The sequence below is a fragment of the Ochotona princeps genome, chromosome 2, assembly GCF_030435755.1.
Source record: "Ochotona princeps isolate mOchPri1 chromosome 2, mOchPri1.hap1, whole genome shotgun sequence".
NCBI lineage: Eukaryota > Metazoa > Chordata > Mammalia > Lagomorpha > Ochotonidae > Ochotona > Ochotona princeps.
In genome coordinates, this window is record NC_080833.1 from 42,145,266 (window position 1) to 42,170,990 (window position 25,725).

A 25,725-nucleotide genomic window follows, 5' to 3' on the forward strand; every position below is an offset into this window, starting at 1 on the left:
ATGTTTTAAATGTGTACATATACATATATGTTTGAATACATAAATACACATTTATATATATATAAAAACTCCATATAAATGTAATAAAAGCCTGTCTTCTCCCACACTTAGTTTGTGTTCACTTGATTCACAGTCTCTCAAGGCCTCTCTTTTACTACCTTCCTATTCTCAGCCTGCATCCTAAAAGTCCCATGAATTAGTTTGCAATGAATGGCAAACTCCATGAGCACCCAATTGATATTGCTCAAGTAATACAAACAGGTGAGAGCTCTTGGCTTCCAAAAGCCAACCCTGTGAGCAGGCAGTGAGCATGCTACCAGAGGCCTCTTGCTGGAGGGCAGCTGTTTAATTTAGAATCATTGAAATAGTAACTCATCAAGGAGTTCCTATAGTGTCTCTGTTAGACTAGGAGGTAAGAGCTAACAACAAAAACACCTTTAGTGCTCGGGTCACTTTACATTACTATGCACTATAAAACATTTACATTCACACTTCCTGCAAGGGACTTACCCCAAGGCATTTGGTGGAGTCTCCCAGATAAAGGTGAAGGAGGCTCCCCAGCTGAAGCTCTAACTCCAAAGATGCAGATCATCTGCCGCAGAAGCCTCTAGGGCCAGTCTGAGTGTTGTAAGGAGGCCTTTGGCTTTCTTGCAGGTCTATGCCAACAGTCGCTCCAGGAAGGAAGTGCTGCTACAGGAGCATCCCTCAGTAGCGGCAGTAGCCAGCCCCGGCCTGTCCTACTTGTCCAAGGTTGGGCTCCCATCCTCCTACGTGACCTCTATTAGTTACAGTGGTCATTTCTGAATAAGGGAGAAAGGGTTGCCAAAGAATTTTCAGTCTAATTCTGGGTCTCAATAATTCAGCCTTTTTTTTTTTAAGATTTGTTTTTCTTTTTATTGCAAAGTCAGATACACAGAGAGGAGCAGAGACAAAGAGGAAGATCCTCCGTCCGATGACTCACTCTCCAAGTGACCGCAATGCCAGCGCTGTGCCGATCCAAAGCCAGGAGCCCAGAGCCCCATCTGGCTCTCCCAGGTGGGTGAAGGGTCCCAGGGCCTTGGACCATCCTCAGTTGCCTTCCCAGGCCACAAGCAGGGAGCTGGATGGGAAGTGGAGCAGCTGGGACCACAACCGGCACCCACATGGGATCTTGGCGTGTCCAAGGTGAGGACTTTGGCAGCTAGGCTACAGTGCTGGGCCCCGTAATTCGGTCTTAAAGCTCTTCAAAAAAGGAAGGATTGTGGATAACAAGCTAAATACTTGATATAACCTTCAAAATAGTTTGTGAAGGAAGACAATTATCTACCAATTTAGAAGTGATGGCAGTCAAGTGAAGTAGCAAGTCATGCACACATAGGAATCTTTAGGTTAAATACATTGCTTAAGCTGTTGCCTACTGTGTGGCCAGCAGATATGGGTCCTGGTTTGAGTTTTGGCTGCTCTACTTCTGATCCTGTTCTCTTATCAATATACTTCAGTAAGTAGCGGAAGATTGCCTAAGTATTTAGACCTTTGCCATCTATGTGGGAGACTTGCATTGAGTTCCAGCCTTCTGTTTGGGGCCTGGCCCAACCCTGTCTATTGCAGTGATTTGAGAAGTAAACCAGCAGATGAAACATAGCTCCTGGTTTCTCTCTCTATCTCTCTCTGTATGTGTATCTCTGTTCTCTCCCTCTCTTTAACTCTTTTTTTTTCTTTTATTTTTATTTGGAAGGCAGACTTTACAGAGAGAGGAGAGACAGATTTTCCAGCCATTGGTTCACACCCTAAATGGTGGTAATGGCCAGCCCTGGCTGACCTGAAGCTGGGAGCCAAGAGCCTCTTCCAGGTCTTCCAAGTGGATACAGGCTCCCAAAGACTCGGACCATCCTCTGCTTCTTTCCTAGGCCATATACAGGGAGCTGGGTAAGAAGTGAAGCAGCCAGGATAATAAAACCAGCGTCCATGTGGGATGCTGGCACAGGGTGGAGGATTAGCCTGGTTGCCATCCCTGGCTGCTCCACTTCTGATCCAAATCCCCTGCTAATGTGTCTGGGTAAACAGGGGGAAATGAACCAAGTACTTGAGGCACTGCACCAAATTGGCAGGTCAAATGGAGTTCCAGTTCCTGGCTCTCGCCTTGCCTAGCTTGGGCTGTTGGGACCATTTGAGGACTGAACTAGTGGAAGACCTCTGTTTTTCCAACTCTGCCTTTCAAAGAAGTACCTAAATATTCAAAAACAAACAGAAGGAATATATCAGTATATAGATAGCTCTTAAGGTTATACACCAGATAGAATCAGCAACTAAGGGAAGATGGATAGAGATTACAAGACTGAATCCTGAGATCCACAATTAGGTCAGCAGGACCACCAGTGATAGCTCATGAAAGAGAGAGGGAGAGGGAGAGGGATGGGGAGGAAGAAGTCAAGTGAAGAATCCTGGAAGTCAAGTGAAGAATGTATTTTAGAGAAAAAACCATCACCTGATCTAATGGTGCCAAACAGTCAAGTAAGATGAGAAATGAGAAGTCACCACAGGGCTCTGTGACTAGGAAGTGGGCAAGAAAGTGTGGAGTAGCAGGGATGAAAAGACAAAAAGGTAGGAGATCTGAAGACAGGAAGTTCAGAGCACATTCCGGAGAAGCTTCACTGTAAAAGATGAGAGTAGATACAGAATAGTGCCTGAAGGGAGAAACTTGAGATTCAAGGGAATACTTTTATCAATCATTACTATTTTTATTGTTAGTATGGACATTGTAGCTGACTTTATAGGAGCATGTTGGAGGGAATGATCTAAGAAACAGGGTGAAATGGATGAGGACCACAAAAGGACTTGCAGGATATCTTTGAGTAAACAAGAGGGAATGAGTTGAGGAAACATTCTGGCCTTAGGTAAGAGTTCACAATGAGGGAATAAACCCCGGGACACATAGGCGGTCTGGCAGCTCTGCAGGTGGAGCTGGGGAGGCACTTTTCCTGTTGCTTTTTTTTTTTTCTTCCTCAGTGAAAGCGAAAAGATCAGAGTGGAGGAGGAGATGTTCCAAGCTTGAGAAAAGAGAATAGAGGAGAATATATGAAATGTTACTTTTTTAAAAAAGATTTGTTTTATTTGAAAATCAGAGAAAGATTTTTTTTTTTTTTAGTTTATTTTTATTGCAAAGTCAGATATACCTACAGGAGGAGAGACAGAGAGGAAGATGTTGCGTCCAATAATTCACTCCCCAAGTGAGCGCAATGGCCGGTGCTGTGCTGATCTGAAGCCAGGAGCGAGGAACTTCCTCCAGGTCTCCCAAGTGGGTGCAGGGTCCCAAAGCATTGGGCTGTCCTCAACTGCTTTCCCAGACCACAAGCAGGGAGCTGGATGGGAAGTGGAGCTGGCGGGATTAAAACCAGTGCCCATATGGGGTCCCAGGACAGGCAAGGTGAGGACTTTAGCAGCTAGGCCATTGTGCTGGCCCCAAAATAAGTTACTTTAAAAAAGCATATTGACTGGTCTTGCCATTAGAAAACTTGACATTTAACACACCTAATTAGCCTCTGTTCTTTAGTCTCCTTGTGAGCTAATGGGCTACTTTTTGCATTTTTTTTTCTTAAGAGGGTTATATAAAAGTAATTGGAAAAGGAAAGCATTTTGCATTTATTTGTGCTTGAATAATAATTTTAATATTTGAATCCATTTACCAAGACATGCTATTACAAGTCATTGTGATGTGTTTTACAGACATCAGGCTAGTTCTCCCAGTAATGCTGTGAGACAAAGCATTCTCATCCTTTTGACTGAGGAGGAATTTTAAAGCTAAGAAAAGAGTCTTGCCTGGAGTCCCCCAGTGAGTGAATGACGTAGCTAATCCAAGTCAGGATTCAAATACAGGGCTTTTTTTTTTTCATTTTGTGACCCAGTTTCATAGGCTCTGGGACTCCCCCAACCCCTCCTTATGCCCTCCCCCCATGTTGGACTCCTCCACATTGTTGCCCTAGTACAGTCCTTATCGAGTCGTGATTCCCTCAGTGGGACATGGACCACGCGTAGAGTCCAGCATCTTCTTGTCCAGACAAGTTCAAGAGTTTCATTGGTGCTGAAGAACTAGCTTCACCAAATCAGCTAAGTGTTTTAATAGACTGATTTCTCAGAAGCTTTTTTTTTTTTTAATTGGAAAGGCAGATTTACAGAGGTGATAGAAAGATCTTCCATCTGCTAGTTCACTCCACAAGTGGCCACAACAGCTAGAACTGATCTGAAGCCAGGAGCCAAGAGCTTCTTCCTGGTCTCCCACACGGGTGCAGGGGCCCAAAGCTTCCGGCCGTCCTGGACTGCTTTCCTAAGACACAGCAAGCTGGGGACTGGATGGGAAGTGGAGCAGCTGGGACAGCAACTGTTACCCATGTGGGATCACGGTGCACTCTTTCTCGGAAGTTTTTAAGGTTTTCTTGGTACTTTGAAGGTACCTTCAAATTCTTTCAGATATCTTTGAATATTCGAAACCGCTTTTTATTTTAAAGATTTTATTCATTTTATTACAGCCAGATATACACAGAGGAGGAGAGACAGAGAGGAAGCTCCTCCGTCCGATGATTCATTTTTTTTATTTATTTATTCATTTCGTTGCATTATGTGATACATTTTTTTTTATGCCCTGGAATTCTCCCCGCCCCTCCCCAACCCCTCCCCCCCCCAGCGGATTGCTCCACCTTGTTGCATTTCCATAGTTTAAATTCAGTTGAGATTCTTTCATTGGAGGTTTTGACCAATCATAAAGTCCAGCATCTTATTGTCCTGGTAAGTTCCATGCCTTCTTGGTGAGACCATCTCTGGTCTGAAAGTAGAACCCGCAGAGTATCATCCCAATCAAGTAAAAAACCCAACATAATATTTACAACCATTTACAACATTATGGCATTAATTGACGTGGTATTGATTAAGTGAGCCGCAACAGGCCGGTGCTGCGCCGATCCGAAGCCGGGAACCAGGAACCTCTTCCGGGACTCCCACGCGGGTGCAGGGTCCCAATGCATTGGGCCGTCCTCGACTGCTTTCCCAGGCCACAAGCAGGGAGCTGGATGGGAAGTGGAGCTGCCGGGATTAGAACCGGCGCCCATATGGGATCCCGGGGCTTTCAAGGCGAGGACTTTAGCTGCTAGGCCACGCCGCGGGGCCCTCGAAACCGCTTTTGCTTACTTACTAGGGCGGAGGTGGTTTTCAGATTTGGCCAGGGTTTTAGGGCCAGTCTTTGCAAAACATATCATACCCAAGCTATTTAATATATATACATATATTCTAAGCACCAGCTCCCATCCAAGCAGGGACAGGGATGGGGGAGGTGGGTGTCTGAGAGGTAAGGAGGAGTTAGCCGCAGGTCCGCCCCGCACGGAAGACAGGTGAGATCCGGGATGGGGGCTGGGGAGGCCCAGCTCACTGGGGGCGGGGTCTGGGGCGGGTCTGCGCCCAGGTCTCCACGCCCCAGGCGTTTCAAAAGCCTGAGGCGCCCGCGGCGCCAGCCCCGCCAGCCCGGCGAGCAGGGCGCACAGGAGAGTGTCCTCCTCTCCTCAGCTGACTCTGGTTCGCGGGGTTCTAGACACAGGTCGCTGTTCTCTCTCTCCGACTCCTCAACCACTCAAGCAAGTGGATTTACCATGGTTCATTTCTTGCACCCAGGCCTCTTGCCTCGGAACGTGGTTCTTCCTGACACTAGAAGGGATGCTCTGGGCAGCAATGTGGCGCAGGTGAGCCCGGGACGGGCGCTGGGGGTGCGACGGCAGCCTTGGGAGTGCATGGAGGGATGCCGCCCCAAGGCCAGTGCTGAGGAGTTTGGCTGGTGCTGAAGTGAAGCCACTGTGGGTCAGAGCCGCTTCAGCCGCTTCACCCTTTGCCGCTGCGTAGGGGAGGGCGAACAGGGTTCCCGGAGTGTCCCCCCCAGTCCCGGGTCGCAGATGACCCGGACAGAACCCTCTCAGCTCTCAGACTCTCACCCCTACCACGGGACAGCGGCGACGCTTGCCGGGCGGTGTGAGTGTAGACGTGGGTGCTGCCGCTGGTGCTAGAAGTAGCCCTCAGACGGTTACGGTTGTCACTCTGAACTAATATTTCCCGAATCTTTGCTGTCTCCGGGAGTGCCCTGGTGGAGATGAAGTCCCCTACCCCAACCAGGTGTGACTCTGACCCCTTCGCCCTGGGAGTCTTGGCTAGGGGCGGGGGGAGGGATGGGGGGGTCTGGAATCCCCTAGAATGAAGATTCCAATTCCAAGTGTCGCTCCCACTCTGTCCCTCCCTGTGTGGCTTGGGAAGGAACCTCTGAGCCTATTGCAACCGCAACAGAGTGTACTTAGCGCCTGCTGTGTGCAGATTGCCGCAATTCTAAAGGGTCTGTCTATTCCAGATCTCAGCCTTCAGGCCACTCCATTTCCCCCCATTTGCCCCCGGGAGTACCCGCTAAGCTCTCAGAATCTACTGGCAAAGGCTCAAACTTCAAAACTATTGAGTGCAGAAATAAGAAATTAGTGCGCTCTACGAATTCAACGTTTTGTTTTTACAATGTTGTGCCCCAAAGACGGAGCCTGTTCCCTTTGGGAATCACTTAGGAAAAACTGCACACCCGTTTGTAAATTTGTGTGTAGCTAATGAAGATGCCAGGATTTAGATCTTGTACTAATAGGACCTCCATCCCAGTTTTTATTGCTGAGGGTGGCAATAGAAATGCGAGATTTCTTTGCAAAATGGTCATTATCAATATGTTTTATCAGTGCACTTTTGTAGAATAGACACTTTTTTGGGGGGAGGGGAATCCCAAGCTATATAGAATTATACGATAAATTTCAAAATAAAAATGTAAAAAATAGACACTTTTTCATTTAAACTACATTGTTATTCGAATATACAGAAAACGTGAGTACATTTTCCACTAGGAGATGTTTTAAATACATTTATCTCCATTTGTGTTGTCTTAAATTTTCTCTCAACAAGGTAGTTTTAAGATTTTTTGTGTGTGTTTTGTTAGTTGTCCCAATTTTTATGCTATTGTATGTATCTAAGACTTTATATAAATGTGTTTATAGAAATAAACAATTCTTGTTAACTCATTGATTTTTTTTTCTGTGGTATTTTTTGGTAGATTTCTTATTTCTCAACAAACGTCATCTGCAAACAATCTTACTGCCTCCTTTCCGGTCTTTGCTTTTTAATACCTTTTTCACACCTTTTTAGGAATTGCAAAACTACATGTTAAAGAACTTTTTTTAATGTTCTTATAGAAAAAATGATCTAAATGGACACCTTTCCAAGTGTCCTATCTGTAATTTTTAATATTAAATTTTTTTAGAGAGTGATTTTTTTTTTTTTTTTTTTGGCAGGAATCACTTTATTCCCACTAGTTCTCCTTGTCCTGCACAGTCTTGGTTCCCCGGAGCCGCCCTGTGCGCCGGGCCGTGATGAGGCCCACCTTGTGGCCGGCCGGGGCGGAGAGTGATTTATTTTTATTGGAAAGTCAGATCCACAGAGAGGAGAGGGGAAGATCTTCCGTCTACTGATTCACTTCCCAGGTGGTGGCAATGGCTAGAGCTAAGCCGATCTGAAGCCAGGAGCCAGGAACTCCTCCAGCTCTCCCATGCTGGTGCAGGGTCCCAAGGCCTTCAGCTGTCCTTGACTGCTTTCGCAGGCCACAAGCAGGGAGCTGGAGGGGAATTGGGGCCACCAGGACACAAACAGGCGCCCAAATGGGATCCCAGCATGTGCGAGGGAGGACTTTTGGCCACTTTTAGCACTGGGAACTAAAATATTTTTTTTTTAAGTTTTTTTTTTTTTCTTCTGAGATTCCATTGATTGTGAATTTAACTTTATTTTTGGAATAAAATACATTTGATTATGATGTCAGGATTTGTGTCTATCACAGGATTCTATTTACCAATATTCTATTGAGTACTTTTGTTTTTATGAGGGATATTGTTCTAGAAATATTCTATCTTGCCTTAAAAAGTGAATGGGAAGCCTTCCTCTTCTGCTTTATGAGTTTGTGTGGGACTTGTATTATTTCTTCTAAGAGTTGATTTTGGAACGTTTTCAATCACTCATGTTTACTCTTTCATTGATTTCTGTTTTTATCTTAAAGATTTCCTTCGTTCTGTTTACTTTGTTTAATTTTATTATCTTTTCATGGTTGAAAGTTGGAACATTAATTTTGTGCCTTTCTATTTTCTAATGTAAACATTTCAACTTACTCATTTCCTCTAACATTACTTCAGTTAGCTCCCCTAAATTTTAATATGTTGTTCAAAATAATTTGTAATTTCCAGTGTGTTTCTTTGATCCATGGTCTAATTTGGGAGTGAGCAGTCTGCATAAAATTGTCTAATGATATTCTGTACATTTATATTTATTGAGTTGTGACTCAGATATGAACTATCTTGATAAGTATTCGTACTTTTAGGAAAATATATTCTATTGTATGAACGTCAGGTCAAGTTTGCTTATGTCAATACTTTACTCGTTTTCCATCTAATTTTGTTTTCTGAGATTTGAGGAGTGTTTGGCATTTCTTACCGGAAAAATGCTGATTGCCAATTCTAATAGTGGATTTTTCTTTGTCCCTTCAATATTATTTCATGAATTTTGTAGCTATTAAGTAGGTGGGTATTGACTTAGGAATCTTACTTTTTCTTTTTAATGTGGAATTCGTGATGAATCAACTACCATTTTGAAATACTTGTTTTTATCTCTGGCAATTATTGTTCTGAAGTTCCTTTTTTCACATTAGTGTGTTTTCTTCAGTTTACTATGATTATTTTTGAACTTAATGTCCATTTATTGTAAATAGTAAGTTGTTTTTGTTAAGCCAACTTGACCATCTGATTTTTAATTGAGGAATTGTGATGATCAGAATTGTGTAAGTCCTCTGTATTGTTACATGTGTGTGTATTATTATTTGTTTTTCCTGTTCTGTCTCTTCCTTCCATTCTTTAATTTTGAATATTTAATTCACAGGCTGCAGTCTTAAAGGGTGAGCGCTGGAACTCTGGCATCCTAAAGACGTGGGCAAAAAATGTTCTCAACAAACTGCTATTTAATTCTTTTGCAATATAACTTCTTTAAAAATGTTCTTTATGTTAAGACCTAATTTTTATTAATTCTAAGTGAATTAATGCATGCCTTGAGGGTATCTAGTTTCAATTTCTAATGCAGTAGTGTTGATAAATATAACCAAGTTTCTAGGAGTAGAAAGGGCTTCTAAGATCAAAAAGTTACAGAGCTATAGCAAGGGTATCCACTAAGAACAAAATCACCTTGAGTATAGGAAAAGGAAAATTCCATTCCTTGGGGCTACTCAAGAGATCTGCAACCTGGGAAAACACAGATTCAGGCAGTGTTGGAAACGTGCTCCTGGACTTGACAAAACGGTGGCCTTATCAGAGTTTAAAATCTCAGAGGAGTTAGTGGTGACGTCATTTGCTTATTGGAATGGATCTGTACTAACAAAGTCGATGTTAGTGCCAGTGAATTGCCTTTTAATCCAGTCCTTAGATCAGCATGGATCCAGACACAAATGCAGGTACCCCAAAGGTTCGGCTGTCAGCCTGTCTGAACTTGATCCATTTATTTGAAAGAGTTAGAGAAACAAGGAGAGACACAAAGCTCTTTTATACACTGGTTCAATCCCCAAATGGCTGCAGTGCGTGGGGCTGTGCAGGCCAAAGTCAGGAGCCTGGAAGCCTGTTCAGGTCTGCTACAGGGGCCCAAGCATTGGTTTTCATCCTCCATAGCTTTCCCAGGTGCATTAGCACACAGCTGGGTCACAAGTGAAGGAACTGGGACCTTACCCTCATGGGACACTGGTGGCTTACTAAAATCCCCTAAAGAATTTATTACATTGGGCCCGGCGGCGTGGCCTAGCGGCTAAAGTCCTCGCCTTGAAAGCCCCGGGATCCCATATGGGCGCCGGTTCTAATCCCGGCAGCTCCACTTCCCATCCAGCTCCCTGCTTGTGGCCTGGGAAAGCAGTTGAGGATGGCCCAATGCATTGGGACACTGCACCCGCGTGGGAGACCTGGAAGAGGTTCCAGGTTCCCGGCTTCGGATCGGCGCGCATCGGCCCGTTGCGGCTCACTTGGGGAGTGAATCATCGGACGGAAGATCTTCCTCTCTGTCTCTCCTCTGTATATATCTGGCTGTAATAAAATGAATAAATCTTTAAAAAAAAAAAAAGAATTTATTACATTAAATTTCTAGGATCACTGCATATGTGTGATAATTACTAAATATAGCTTTAATTTTTTTTTTTTAACTAACATAGTTATTGTAGTAAAATAATGCTTAGAAGTGTTGTTGACTCTCTGGGTCTAGGTAGATATAGATTTGAAAAAGATTCAGAGATGGGAATATTTTTTGCTGCCAAAGGCTATTTGGATCAGTATTACAGCATCATTTGCAGGCCACAGTAAATATCTACTGGTTGCCTGTCCAAATGGCTGCAACAGCCAGAGTGGGCCAGGCTAGAGCGAGGAGCCTGGAACTCTGCCTGGGTAGCAGAGACCCAAGTACCTGGCCATCATTTACTGCTTCCCAGGGCACGTTAGAAAGAAGCCAGATTGGGAGCTTGAAGCAACTATGCTTGAACCAGGCACTATGATATAGGATAGGATATAGAACTCAAGTTGTGGTTCAACCCAGTGTGCCCTCCTGGCCCTGCAGATGCAATTTGAGGATCTGGCTGAAGTGATCTCTCTCTCTTTTTAAGATTGATTTATTTTTATTGGAAAGGCAGGTTTACAGAGAGGAGAGACAGAAGAATCTTCCATTCACTGGTTCACCCTCCAAAATGGCTTCCACAAACAGAGCTTGATCAGTCCAAAGCCAGAAGCCAAGAGCTTCTTCCAGGTCTCCCATTTGGGTGCAGGTGCCCAAGGCTTTGGGCCATCTTTTGCTGCTTTCTCAGGCACTTTAGCAGGGAGCTGGATCATAAACGGAGCAACTAGGACTTGAACTTGCACCCAAATGGGATGCCGATACCACAGACCACAGCTTCGTCCACTTGGATATAGGTAACTTTACAAGACGAAGAAGGAATAGTCTGTGAGGAGAAAGAACTGGGAGGTTTGAAGCAGAGACACAGGGAAAGATCATGTGACGTTGAAAGCAGAGATTGGAATGCTTCTGCTACACACCCACAGCTGCAGACACTGGGAGAGTTTGTAAAGATTCTCCCTGGAGGCTTGAGGAGCTGAGAGCCCTGTTTATCCCTTGGCTTAGGAATGCTTTGTTCCTTAATGTTAGGAAATACATTTTGGGCTACCAATTGCCCTGTGATTTGCTCCTTCTACCTTCTATCTTTTTTTTTTTAAGATTTATTTTTATTTGAAAGGCAGATTTATAGAGAGATGAAGAGACAGAGAGAAGCGTCCTCCATCCACTGGTTCACTCCCCAAGTGACTGCAATTGCCAGAGCTGAGCTGATCCAAAGCCTGGAGCCAGGAGCTTCCGCCAGGTCTCCCACACGGGTGCAGGGTCCCAAGGCTTTGGGCTGTCCTCTACAGCTTTCGCAGGCCATGAACAGGGAGCTGGAAGTGAAGTGGAGCAGTTGGGACACAAACCAGTGCCCATATGGGAACCTGGCACTAGGAAGGCAAGGATTTGACCACTGAGCCATTGCACTGGGCCCCTTCTATCTTTTTTGGGATTTTATGTTCTCAGAACCAATTTGACAACCAGTAGCATTAAAATTTTGACAACCAGTAGCATTAAAATTAAAACTTAATTTGTGAGTCAAAGAGACAGGGTGATAGTGCTTACAAGTGTTGTTTTACTCTTTAAATGTGCACAACAGTTAGGGGGACAGTCATTTGATGAGGCCTTAGAGGCCTTAATATGGGAGAGTGTTCTGAGGCTGTTACTTCAGTGCTGTTGACAGGTCTGAGTTGTCATTGTCAGCCTCATTGCTCCAGGGTGGAGAAAAGCCTTCAAATGTGTACTGGCTGACCAAGTCCACTTAGTGCAAAGCTTGGCCAGTAGAGTTGTCCACTTGACGGCCTCTGCTGCCCTAGATGAGCTGGCTGTCCTATGCCCCTTGTGCATCTGGGCGTGCTGTCTACTGCATGGACATCAGCAACTGAGGAGGTCCAGTACCAATACATTCACTCAGAGGGTGGACCATGCATCTGGTGACTTTCCCTGTGGCCAGGATTTGAGTCCTATGATCTAGCTGGGAAGTCCTCCCAAGAATCCTTCCTGGAATGGCCTCAGACTTGACCCTTGTGTATGCCAGCCAGTAACAGGGTCAGGTTTGGTCTGTCGCCTGTGGATGTAACTACCTCAAGCCCCATCTTTCACATCTGAACAGATAAGTGCTGTGTCTAGCCTAGCCCAGCCCACTAAAGGCCTGGTTTTCACACACACCAGTAGATAGTGTGACCTACTTGGAGTGACCACTAATAACCCCCACCTGACCTGTCTCCAGCCCTGGTTTTTGCACATGAGGGCATGTGCTGCAGCATAGCTAGGTCCATTCTGCATCCCGTCTGGCTCTTTTGTATACCCATGAGTGCTGTGACTTAGCTCAACCTGATCCACCCCAGACCTGGCCCACACATATGCAAAAGGGTGCTGTAGCCCAACTTGACTCGGCCTGCCCCCAGCCTCGGCTCTCATGCTTACTAGTGGGGGCTGCTACCTAGCAAGGAGTTCCCCAAGTTTCCCTACCAGGCATTTGCTTGTGCTGGCGGATGGATGCTGTGGCCCTGCCTTACATGGCCCACTCCTCATTCTGGCATTCACTACTGGGAACTGTGGCCTAGCTAACTGGCCTGCACCCATTCTGGCTCTTGCCAGTGGATTCTACAGTCTTTCCAAGCCAGTCCTGCACCTTTTCTGGCTCTCATGAATGCTAGCATGTAATGAGACTTAGCTCAATCTGGCATTTCCCCTTCCTCCAGACCCAGCCCATGTTAATGGGTGCTGCCTCCTTGCACAGCTCAGTCCGCCCACAGCCCTGGCTTTTTGGCTTACCAGTGAGAGCTGCAATTTAACAGGGGATCTCTCACAGTTCCCCTAATGGGCCTGTTCTCAGCCCATGATTTTGTGCATACCAGCAGATGCTTCAATGAGCTTGGCGTAGTCTGTGCCTAGCTTCAACTTTTGCTGGTGGATGTTGCAGCCTGGCCTATCCCATCTTGGCTCACACCCTGTCCTGGCTTCTGTGTGTGCCAGTGGCTGCTGCAGTCTAGCCTGCCCACAGAGCTGGCTCTTATACTGCCCAGCGTGAGCTGTGCCTAGCAGGGGAGTTCCCCAAGTTTCTGTACTAGACCCGCTCCCAACCCTGGATCTCACATGTAGCAGCAGCATGTGCCTTGGTTCTGCCCTAGCTCCCACGAGTTCTGGGATCCAACTTGGCTTGGTCTGTTACCACCCCCAGCTCTTGTGACCATCCTCGACCTCAGTTTTTGCATAGGCTGATGGGTGGTAGAAAATGGTGCTTAGCTCAGTCCAGGTCCCCCATGTGGGCATTGCTTTGCCCTTTCCTAGACATTCCCTCTGATTTTGACCTTCTAGACAACCCTGTGTCAGTTCTCTTGATTACTTGAATGTAGTGACCCAGTCCAAGGAAGCCCCTAGAAGTCACTCTTTCCCCATAAAACATGTCCTCAGCAGCCCCGATCCAACACATCCCCACTCCCTTTTCCCTGGTCAGTCTGCCTCTTCCACTCCCCTACTGTGTAGCATGCCTGGGAGCTAGGGTGGCCTTGTCCTAGCCTGCTCATCTTGCGCCATACTTGTACCATTGCTTGCATGTCTTTAAAAAAAAAAGAAGCACAAGAAGATAAATACTAGGCAGCGATGCTGACATACTGGTGCAATTAACAGATTTGGCATTTGCTAAGTCCACAGCTATTGGCTGCCTTTCTCCAGCAGTATGTGGGATCCCGGTACTTGCAAGGTGACTTTTTTAAAGATGACATTTCCATGGGGTGGCTTGGTTGCTCAACAAGCTAATCCTCCACTTGCAAGTGCTGGCATCCCATATGGGTGTGGTTTCATGCCCTGGCTACTCCACCTCCTATCCAGTTCTTTCTAGCCTGGGAAAGCGCTGGAGCATGGCATATTTTATAATAATAAAGCAAACCTTGTTTTATTGTAAGATTCCTTTTATTAGAACCCTATTATTATTGAGGTATTATAAGGCATTATTATTATTAGAACCTTAGTATTATTAAGGTACTATAAAGTATGATAAGGTATTGTAAGATATCATAAAGTAAGTCTACTTTATTATAAAGTACAATAAGAGACAGTTTCCCAATCATTGGCTTAATCCTCAAATTCCTAAAGTGGTCGCAACTACATTAGACTGAAGTCAGGAGCTAGAAGCTCAATCCATCTCTCAAATGTGGGTGTCAGGGACCCAGCCATCTTTACCTGCTTGAACATAAATATGGAATGTGGGTATCCCAATTTGTATTCTGATTGTTAAATCAAACATATGCCCTAATTCATTTCTTTTTTTAAAAAAAGATTTATTTATTTTATTACAAAGTCAGATATACAGAGAAGAGGAGAGACAAAGAAGAAGATGTTCTATTTGCTGATTAACTCCCCAAGTGACTGCAATGGCCAGAGCTGCACAGATCTGAAACCAGGAGCCAGGAGCCTCTTCTGGGTCTCTCATGTGAGTACAGAGTTCCAAGGCTTTGGGCTGTCCTTGACTGCTTTCCCAGGCCACAAGCAGGGAGCTGGATGGGAAGCGGAGCTGCTGGGACTAGAACCAACACCCCTATGGGATCCCAGTGTGTGCAGGTGAAGGCAAAGACTTGAGCTACTAGGCTACCATGCTAGGCTCATCCCTAATTCAGGTTTGTAAAGGCAATATCCAGCAGCTAAGCAACTGTGGATCAGAGGAAGGTTCACACAGTATAGCCTGTCCACAATCATTAATGCAAGCAGTTCTAAGTTGCTAGAAAGTCTGTACAGCTTCCTTATGCATCTCTTATCGTCTGGCAAGACATTGTTATGCTTTCTAATGATTCTCCTCTTTTGAAATAACCATACATGGAGTACAGTATAAGAGTTAATGTTAGTATGTAATATATAATAATCAGATTGATACAATTACCAGTTCCCACAATAAATACCTATAAAAATTTCTTTGTGTTAGGAAGCTTCAGACTCCTTTTCTAGTTCTTTGTAAAATGTGTAATATATTGGGCCCAGGCATGATGGCTCAATGGCTAAGTTCTTATTTGCAAGTGCCAGGATCTCATATGGGCACCAATTGGTGGCCCAGTTGCTCCATTTTCCATCCAGTTCGCTGCTTGTGGTCTGGGAAAAGAGTGGAGGCTGCCCAATGCCTTGGGGCCCCACACCTGCATGGAGGCGAGAAGAAGCCCCTGGCCTTGATCAGATCACCTTTGCTCCAGCCATTGTGGTCATTTGGGGAGTGGACCAGTGGATGGAAGATCTTTCTTTGTCTCTCCCTCTCTATATACATTTGCCTTTTTGGGCCCGGTGCAATAGTCTAGCGGCTTAAGTCTTCACCTTGCATGTGCCGGGATCCCATATGGGCGCTGGTTCTGATCCCGGCAGCCCTGCTTCCCATCCAGCTCCCTGCTTGTGACCTGGGAAAACAGTCAAGGATGGCTCAAAGTCTTGGGACCCTGTACTCGCGTGGGAGACCTGGAAGAGGCTCCTGGCTTCAAATTGACTCAGTTCCAGCTGTTGTGGCCACTTGGGGAGTGAACCATCAGATGAAAGATCTTTCTCTCTGTCTCTCCTCTTCTCTGTATATCTGACTTTGCAATAAAAATAAACAAATCTTTAAATCTGCCTTTTCAATAAAAATAACTAAAACTAATACATATAACTGAAATAATAACAGTCTTCTGTTAACGCTCGGAGTTGGGGATTCCATCACCTACCATCATTATTAGAGGAAGAAGGACATGCATGACTGCTTCTATGGTGAGTTTTTGTGGATGGATTCTAACGAAGTATAATTGGGCCTTGTTTGTTAGGAGGAGGCATCGCCCTACTCTTTGGTGACCAGCTGCCTGAATTTCCTGATTGTCAATCTGGAGAAATTTTGCATTGAAAGACCTGATGGAACACTGTGCCTTCCTGAGTCCTGGAATTTACCTGCGGAAATCGCTGATCAGTTTCTTAAGTTAATGACTTCACAAGGTAATAAGGTTTTATAAAAATCTATTTTTGAAGCTCTTGATTTACTTATTTATTTTTGAGAGGCAGAGAAAAGGAACTCTTATCCACTGGTTCATCCTTCAAATGTATGACACAATGGCCAGGGTTGAACCAGGCCAAAACTGGGAGTTTGGTAAATCCTTCCAGGTCTCCACATGTGTAATAGGGAGCCACTGCTTGAGCCTTCAGCACTGCTTCCCAGGGTCCTCATTCAGAGGAAGCTGAAATTAGGAACTGGAGCTGGATATGAAACTTTGGTAAATGAATGTGGGATGTGGGCACTTCAACTGGGAATCTTTACTGCTAGCTAACCACTCATCCCAATAATTTTACAGTCTTTCCAATAAACTATTAAAAAGATTTTTTTAAATTTTTATTCCAAAGTTAGATATATATATAGAGAGAGGAGGAGAGGCAGAGAGAAATATTTTCTGTCCAATGATTCACTCCCCAAGTGACTACAACAGCGGGTACTGCGCCGATTTGAAGCCAGGAGCCAGATCTCCTGGGTCTCCCATGTGGGTGCAGGGTCCCAAGGCTTTGGGCTGTCCTTGACTGCTTTCCCAGGCCACAAGCAGGGAGCTGGATGGGAAGTGGAGCTGCTGGGATTAGAACTGGCATCCGTATGGGATCTTGGCGCGTTCAAGGCAAGGACTTTAGCTGCTAAGCCATGGCACCGGGCCCTCGATTTACTTCCCAAGTGACCACAATGGCCAGAGCTGAGCCAATCCAAAGCCAGGAGCCAGGAACTTGTTCCAGGTCTCCCACAGGGGTGCAGAGTTCCCAGGCTTTGGGCTGCCCTCGACTGCTTTTCCAGGCCACAAGCAGGGAGCTGGATGGGAAGTGGAGCTGCCGGGATTAGAACCGGCGCCCATATGGGATCCCAGTGCATTCAAGGCGAGGACTTTAGCCGCTAGGCCATGCCGCCGGGCCCTAATAAACTTTTTTTATTTTTTAAGAGTTATTTATTTTTTATTACAAAGTCAGATATACAGAGAGGAGGAGAGACAGAGAGGAAGATCTTCCATCTGATGACTCACTCCCCAAGTGAGCGCAACGGCTGGTGCTGCGCCAATCCAAAGCCGGGAACCAGGAACGTCTTCCGGGTCTCCCACCCGGGTGCAGGGTCCCAAGGCTTTGGGCCATCCTTGACTACTTTCCCAGGCCACAAACAGGGAGCTGGATGGGAAGTGGAGCTGCCGGGATTAGAACCGGCGCCCATATGGAATCCCAGTGCATTCAAGGCAAGAACTTTAGCCGCTAGGCCACGCCATTGGGCCCTAATAAACTTTTAATTCCAGTTTTCCATGAACTTTAAAGAAAAATTTATTGGAAAGGCTAATTTACAGAGAAAAGGAAAGACAAAGAAAAAGATCTTCCTCCCGCTAATTCACTCCCCAAATGGCTGCAACGGCTGAACTGAGCTGATCTGAAGCCAGAGCAGGTGCACAATGCCAAGGCTTTGAGCCATCCTCCAAGGTCATAAACAGGGAGCAGGCTGGGACATGAACTGACACCCATATAGGATGCTGGTGCTGCAAGGTGGGAGAAAAACAGGGCTAGGCCTGGTAAAGCTAGGATCCAGCAGCTTCATCAGGTCTCCCATGTGAGTGACAAGGACCCAGACATTTGAGTCATCTGATGATGATTTTCTCAGCTGTTAGCAGGGAGCTGGATCAATAATATTGCAGAATGGAGCAGTCAGGACATTGGTGCCCATATTGGATGCCAACACTGCAGGTGGCAGATTTACCTGGTACATCACAGCACTGGCCTCCCTGCTCAATTTAACATGTTGAATCATATAGCCATAATTTTTTGTTAAGATTTGTTTTTATTGGAAAGGCAGATTTACCTAGGAGCTTCTTCCTAGTCTCCCACGCAGGTGCTGGGTTTCAAGGACTTGGGTCATCCTCTGCTGCTTTCCCAGGCCACAAGCAGGGAGCTGGATGGGAAGTGGAGCAGCCGGGAAGGAAGTGGCACCCAATGGGATACTGACCTTTGGAGATGGAGGATTAGCTAGCTGAACTAGCATGCCAGGCCCCTATAGCCAGAATTTTATTAGGTAAAATTGATTAACTTTCCATGAGATTTATGGCAGATTTTTTACAAATAATGGCATGTTTGTAGCAGTTATTGTTTTGAGTGTCTACCCCTTTGCATACAAGCAATGTGTGGGTGCACTGATATGGGATGCTGGTGCATGCAAGCCAAAGATTTAGCAGCTAGACCATTGTACTGGGCCCTACTCCACATTTCCGACCCAGTTTTCTGTTAATGTAACTGTGAGGTAACAGATGATGATGAAGGCTCAAGTACTCCTGTCATCTTTGTGGGAGACCAAATGGAATTTCTGCTTTTGCCCTGTTGTAAGGTATTTAGCAAGTGAACTAGAGGGTGGAAGACAGCCCTGTGTCATGTAATCATAAATAAAAATTTTAAAAAATCAGTAGTGTTAGGCCTGGTGCAATAGCATAGCAGTTAAAGTCCTCGCCTTGAACACGCCAGGTTCCCATATGGGCACTGGTTCTAGTCCCATTGGCCCTGCTTCCCATCCGGCTCCCTGCTTGTGGCCTGGGAAAGCAGTAGAGGACAGCTCAAAGCCTTGGGACCCTGCACCTGCATGGCCTCAGGCTCCTGGCTTTCAATTGACTCAGCTCCAGCCATTATAGCCGCTTGGGGAGTGAACCATTGGAAGGAAGATCTTCCTCTCTGTCTCTCCTCCTCTCTGTAAAAATAAATAAATCTTTTTAAAAAAATCAACAGTGTTGTTTGCATATTGTCTATTCCGTACTACCTGCCTATTTTATAATTTTGTTCAAAGTGACTGCGGGTAAAACTAAGTTTGATTCTTGATTCTGCCATATATGTTTACTTTGGGCAAGTTACTTAACCTAAAGCTTTAGTTTTGTTATCTAAATAATAATGTAACAATTTCTTTTGTAAATTTGGTGCATAGCAGTGAGGTAATTTTATGAAAAAATTTAGTGCCTGGTACAATGTAAACAATAAGTGTGGGTCCTTCTTCTTTTATTAACGTCTGTTAATAATGATGGCTACCTTTCATCCTGGAAAGATGTGAAATTGAGATAGCATTCCAAGCTGGCTCTGGTTCTCTTACAGGCAAGCTGAATGACAGAACAGCAAGCATTTTCCAAGGCGACCAGATGAAACTGAAGGCGATCAATATCCAGAAAGCTAAAATCTCTGCAACTACTTTCTCAAACGCCTTCTGCCATCATAAGTTCACTGAGCTGAACGCTGCTGCCGTCGACTGTGACCTCTCAGTCACAGAGATGTTAAGTGGAGTCTGCAGCAATAGCTGGGTCCAGCAAAACTTGCGAAGTCTCCTACTGGACTCAGCAAGCAACCCTCAAGATTCAATAGTGCTCTTTGGTCAGCTCACCGGTCTTCGCGTCTTAAGCGTTTTCAATGTCTCTTTTTATACTGAAGACCTGGCTACTGTTTGTCAGTTACCAAGACTGGAAAGTTTAGATATCTCCAGTACTTTAGTCACTGACATTTCTGCACTCCTTAACTGTAAGGATCGCCTGCGATCTCTTGCCATGCATTGTCTGAAATTCCTGACCATGAGTAGCCCGCAGGTTGTTGCAGTCATTGGAGAACTTAATTGTCTGCTTCACCTTGATATGTCCAATCACAGGGAACTCAAGTCCGACCTAGGTTTTCATTTGCTACAGCAGAAGAATATCCTTCCTAATGTTGAATCCCTGGATATTTCTGGGGGTGTTCACATCACTGATAGTGCTGTAGAACTGTTTCTACAAGAACACCCTGCATTGTGTTTCGTGGGACTATTGTGTACGGAAGCTGGTTATTCTGACTTCTTTGCTACAAAGCAAGGATTGAGGGTGTGTTCTTAACTAAAATTTTGTTTCATTTCTTTTGAACATTATTAAACTGCTGCGGTGCATCATAGTCTGTTAGGGTTACCAAAAAATTATAAAATGCTGCAGGAGATTAGTAAATTATTGTGCCTCTACCACATTGTAGGCTTGGTAATTGTGACTTCAAGGTACCGTTGCAACTTCCATGTCTTTGGACTGGTGTGACCCAGGGACTGTGAGCATTTGGGCAGTGAGTCAGTGCATGGAAGGGATATGTCTTACTTTCTGTTCCTGTTTCAAGTCAATATATTTCAGAATTTCTCATTTCATGATGGGGACAACTGTTGGTAGAGTGAGATCTGTGCTTGAGTCTGTGATTCTGAAAGTTATGATCATCACTTCAGCAGCTAAAATAATTGAGACAGATGGGAGACATGAAGAATGTTATTTTTTTTAGAATTATGACAAGCAGTTTTTAAGATAGACTTAAGAAGTTATTTTAAAAAATAAAACAAAAAAAGAAAAATTATTTGATCTTTATTAGAATAAATTTATAGCTCTTCCTAGTGATACTTTTTAAAACATAAATTATTTGTTTTTATTGGAAAGATTTACAAAGACAAGGGGAGCTAGAGTGAAAGAACTTGCATCAGCTGGTTCACTCCCCAAGTGGCCACATGGGCCGGAGTGCCACTGATCCGAAGCCAGGAGCCATTCTTCCGCGTCTCCCACGCGGATGCAGGGTCACAAGGCTTTGGGCCATCCTCAACTGCTCTCCCAGGCCACTGGCAGGGAGCTGGATGGGAAGTGGAGCAGCCAGGACACTAACCAGTGCCTATATGGGATCCGTACAAATGCAAGGGGGGACTTTAGCCATTAGGCTGTGACACAAGGCCCCCTGGTGATACTTTTTATTATTATTTTTTAAATTATTCAGAAGGCACAGTGACAAAGAGAGGGAGGGACAGACAGAGTGATCCAGACATCCATTATTAGTTCATTGCCTAAATGGCTATGCAGCCCCAGGATTCAAATACTTGTGCTTTCCCATATACATTAGGTGGGAGCTTAATTAGAAGCAAAACAATCATGTTGGAAGCAGTACTCTGATCTGGGATGCCAGTGCTGGAGATGTTTAGGAGAGGGGAAAGAAGAAACCACAGTCTCCTGGTACTAATAATTTGTCAAGGTCTTCATCCAGCCCTGGGTAGACTATAACGTGTGGGTGAATTTAAAAGGACTCTTTTAGCAAAACTTTCATTTAATAGGAGTGTATCTCTGTCTATCTATCTATCTATCTTTCAAATCAAATATAAAGTATACTATGTTTTTGTTGTTGGGTTTTTGTTGTTTTTTATATTATGAAGGATATTTTACTGGTAAGAACACATACTATACTTGGTTTTTGCCAGAAGGCTGAGAAGTCATGAAAAGAGTAAATTTAAATGTTAGTATACACCTTACAACAAATAAACGTTGTATCCCCTACCTAAAGTGAGAACGAAAGAGGGATAGTGCTGTGGTGAGGGCCACATATGCTGCTTGTGGTTACCATAGTTCAAGTCCCAGCTGCCCCACTTTTTTTTTTTTAATGAGTTGCTTTTTTAAAAAAAGATTTTATTATTTTTATTGCAAATTCATATATACAGAAAGGAGAGACAGAAAAGGAGAACTTCCATCCCATGATTCACTCCCCAAGTGGCTGCAATGACTGTAGCAGCGCTGATTCAAAACCAGAAACTCAGAGCCTCTCTCCTTGGGTGCAGGGTCCCAAGGCTTTGGGCCATCCTTGACTATTTTCCCAGGTCACAAGCAGGGAGCTGGATGGGAAGTTGGGCCACTGGGATTAGAACTGGTGCCTGTATGGTATCCTGGCATGTGAAAGGCGAGGACTTTAGCTACTATGCCACTGCACTGGGCCCCCAGCTGCCCACTTCTTATACAACTTCCTGCTATTACCCGGGGAAAGCACTGGGATTGGCCCAAGTGTCTGGAACCTGCACCCACATGGGAGACCCTAAATAAGCTCCTGGTTTCAGTCGGGCCTATCCCTGATGGCATGGCCATTTGGGGAATGAATTAGCTCACCCTCCCTAATTCTTTTCGGTCTGGCTGTTGTAGCTTTGCCTGCTGCATATAGTTCTGGCCCCACTACATTTAGTTGAAGGTTTTTAAGATTATTTTTTATCAAGAGTTAGTTTTATTCCAAGTCTCTATTGCAGGTACAGGGTCTGAAGGCTTTGTACCATTCTCCACTGCTGTTTCAGTCCTTAAGGAGGAAGCTGGATGGGAAGTGGAGCAACTGAGACACAAACTGGCACCCATATGGGATGCTGGTGCTTGAAAGTGATAAATTAGCCGATTTGAGCCATCACTACTCCCACGTACTACATTTGCTTTTAGTCCTGTTTCCATGCACACACTGTTTTTCTTCTGAATCACTGGACAATTGATAATCCTTGAGTTTTTTTCCCTATGACCCAGAATGTACATATAGCAATTTTTCAGAAACTTATCATTGATGTACATTTTATTGACGATTTATTTATTTTTATTGGAAAGCCAGAGAAAATAGCCAGGGAAAGATATTCCATCCACTGGTTCAATCCCCAAATGAACAGAACGGCTGGAGCTGGCTAATCTGAAGCCAGGGGCCTCTTCAGGGTCTCCCAAGATTCAGGGGTCCAAGATCTTAGAGCACCCTCCTCTGCCTTCACAGTCCACAAGCAGCAAGCTGAAAAGGAAGTAAAGCAGCTGGGATCTGAACCCATGATGCCCTTATGGTAAACTGACCCCTGCAGGTGGAGGATTAGCCTGTGGAGTCACCGTGCTAGTTCCACTGATGTAAGATTTTTGTATAATGTGTGTGTATATATATGTGTGTGTGTGTGTAATCTATAAATTCCATTGTTAATTGTCCTAGTATAACTTTCATAAAATACTTTTTGTTAGGCCAAGATTATTTTTTAAAGATTTATTTATTATTATTTTTATTGGAAAGTTAGATATACACAGAGAGGAAGATCTTTCGTTAGCTGACCCAACCCCATTGGAAAAGACACAGAGAGGAAGATGTTTTGTTTGTTGTCCCACCCCCCTAGAGGTTGCAACAGCCGAAGCTAAGCTAATCCGAAGTCAGGAGCCAGGAACCTCTTCCAGGTCTCCCACATGGGTGCAGGGTCCCAAAGCTTTGGGCCGTCCTCGACTGCTTTCCCAGGCCACAAGCAGGGCGCTGGATGGGAAGTGAAGTAGCCTGAACATGGATGTTGGTGCTACATGTGGAAGCCTAGCCTAGCACTCTGTGGTACTGGCCCCATCCTCTTGTTTTAATCTTAGCTTTGTAATTAGATACATGGAATGCTCACTATCTGTCCCTTGTCAAAGTGTTCCCAGACCTCTTTTGGTTGTATGAAAGTTAAGTGAAATTAAAGAGAATCATGTCAATATGACGTGAATTCTTTTCTGCTAATTGAAGAGTAGTTGGCTTCTAGTTCCTTAACTTTTTAACTCCTCTTAACTTCTTATCCTTTCTTTGCTTTTTTTTTTAATTTTAAAGTTATTTATTTTTATTGGAAAGTCAGAATTATAGGCTCAAGTTGATCAGAGCATTTATCCAAAATTGTGATTAAATGTGCAACTTTTTAAATGGTCTGGGTCATTACCTGAGCTCCAGTTGCTGTTTCAACCAAAAACCTATGCTCCAAAATGCATGGTGGGGCCCTGTTTTGTGCAAAGCTGGCGTCAGATTCAAAACCGTTTTCAGCCTCAGCTGCTCCACTTTTGATTCAGCTTCTTGCTAATGGATATAGAAATGCACATTAGAGGTGGGCCCAGTGCGATAGCCTAATGGCTGAATTCCTCACCTTGCATACACTGAGATCCCATTTCGATGCCGATTTGTATTCTGTTGGCCCAGCTTTCCATCCAGCTCCCCGCTTGTGGCCTGCGAAGGCAGTCGAGGACGGGCCAAAGCCTTGGGACCCTGCACCTGCATAGGAGACCTGAAAGAGGCTCCTGGCTCCTGGCTCCTGGCTCTGGATCAGCTCAGGTTGGCTCCAGTCATTGCAGCCACTTGGGAAGTAAATTATTGGATGGAAGATCTTCCTTTCTGTATATCTGGCTTTGCAACAAAAATAAGTAAATCTTTTTTAAAAAATGAGTGGTGAACTCTATCAGTAATGTCTTTGTTTTTCAGGTTGCTGGAGGAGCCAATATTAATCAGATTTCAGAAGCACTGATCCGATATAAGAACAAGTCGTGTTTTTTGAGAGATGCCCTCTACAGGCTGTTCACAGAGACATTTGCGACGCGGCTAGTAATGCCTGCAATTTTAAAGGTAATTACAACTCAGGCACCTTTGTAAAAATGTTTATTCATTTGTTTCTTTAATTAAGAGGGAGAATTAGAGGGTTGGAGAGACAGAGCTCTTGCGTCTCCTGCTTCACGCCCCAAGTGACTTTAACAGTTGGGACTGAGTCAGGCTGAAGCCTGGAGTTGCTTCTCCCCACTAGGAGACAGAGGCCTGAGCACTGGGACCATTTTGGCTGATTTTCCAAACACCTTAGCAGGGAGCTAAATCAGAAGATGGACAGCTGGGCGAAGGATGGAGGAAGGGGTTCCATATGCTCTTCAAATGATATAAAAACTTGTTGGGACCAGCACTGTAGCTTTGCAGGCTCATCTTCCTCGTTTTGCATCAGCATCCCATGTGGTTGCCAGTTTATGTCCTGGCTGTTCCACTTTGATGGCCCAAGTGCTTGGGCTCCTACACTCATGTGGCAGATGCCGAGGGAGCTCCTGAGTCTGCTCCAATTGCAGAGTGAACCAGCAGTTCGAGGATCTCTTTGTCTCTGTCTCTCCCCTCTGTAAAAATCTGTCTTCCAAATAAAAATAAGTAAATGCTTTTTAGAAATCCTAGAAAAAATTAATTAAAATTTTTAGAACATAAAAATCTGTGGGCATCAAAATGGTATAGCAGGCTTGTCCTCCAGATGTAGTGCCAGCGTCCCAGATAGGCTCCACTTTTTGTCTTGGCTGCTCCACTTCCACTCCAGCTATCTGGTTTTTGGCCTGGGAAAGCAGTGGAGGAAGGCCCAAAATCTTTGACTTGTGCACCCATGTGGAAGACCTGGAAGAAGCTCCTGGCTCCTGGCTTTAGACCAGATCAGCTCTGGTCTGTTGTGGTCATTTAGGGAGTAAAGCAGCAGGTGGAGGATCTCTGTCTTTGTCTTTCCTTCTGTTTCTGTAAAATTAAAATAAATCTTTCTTTAAACTTTTTTTAAAAATTGAAAATCTTAAAGAAATGGAACAGCTGGGACTTGAACTGGCACTATTGTGGGATGCTGGCCTCGTAGGCACAGCTACAGCCCATAAAGACACTGTTTTGTTACTTACTTAGTTCACTTAGAAATTACCCCCAAAGCACACCACGATTACTTTCATACTCTGCTTATGACCTGGGAGAACAGTAGAAAGCAAAGCCTTGGAGCCCTGTACCTACGTGAGGGACCTGGAGGAAGCTCTTGGCTCCTGGTTTCTGATCAGCTCAGTTCCGGCTGTTGTGGCCACTTGGGGAATGAATTAGTGGACAGAGAATCTTTATCTCTGTCTCTCCTTCTCTGTGTAAATCTGACTTTCCAATACAAATAATAAATGAGTCTTAAAAAAATGACTGTTCCCTCCACAACTATCTCTTAACTCGGTTAACTCTTAGGAGACTGTTCTTCAG

The 25,725-nt window shown here is 44.7% G+C and overlaps 1 protein-coding gene across 1 annotated transcript in view; it reads left to right on the top strand.

The window, feature by feature from the left end:
* Positions 1-5,612: 5,612 nt before the first annotated feature.
* ZYG11A (zyg-11 family member A, cell cycle regulator) overlaps positions 5,613-25,725 on the top strand; it is a 37,417-nt gene continuing 17,304 nt past the window's right edge. Inside the window, exons 1-4 of the mRNA XM_004588784.2 lie at positions 5,613-5,702; positions 15,966-16,131; positions 19,273-20,021; positions 24,193-24,333. Of these exons, the coding sequence (XP_004588841.2) occupies positions 5,613-5,702; positions 15,966-16,131; positions 19,273-20,021; positions 24,193-24,333 (1,146 nt within the window). The remainder of the gene's footprint in view (positions 5,703-15,965; positions 16,132-19,272; positions 20,022-24,192; positions 24,334-25,725) is intronic.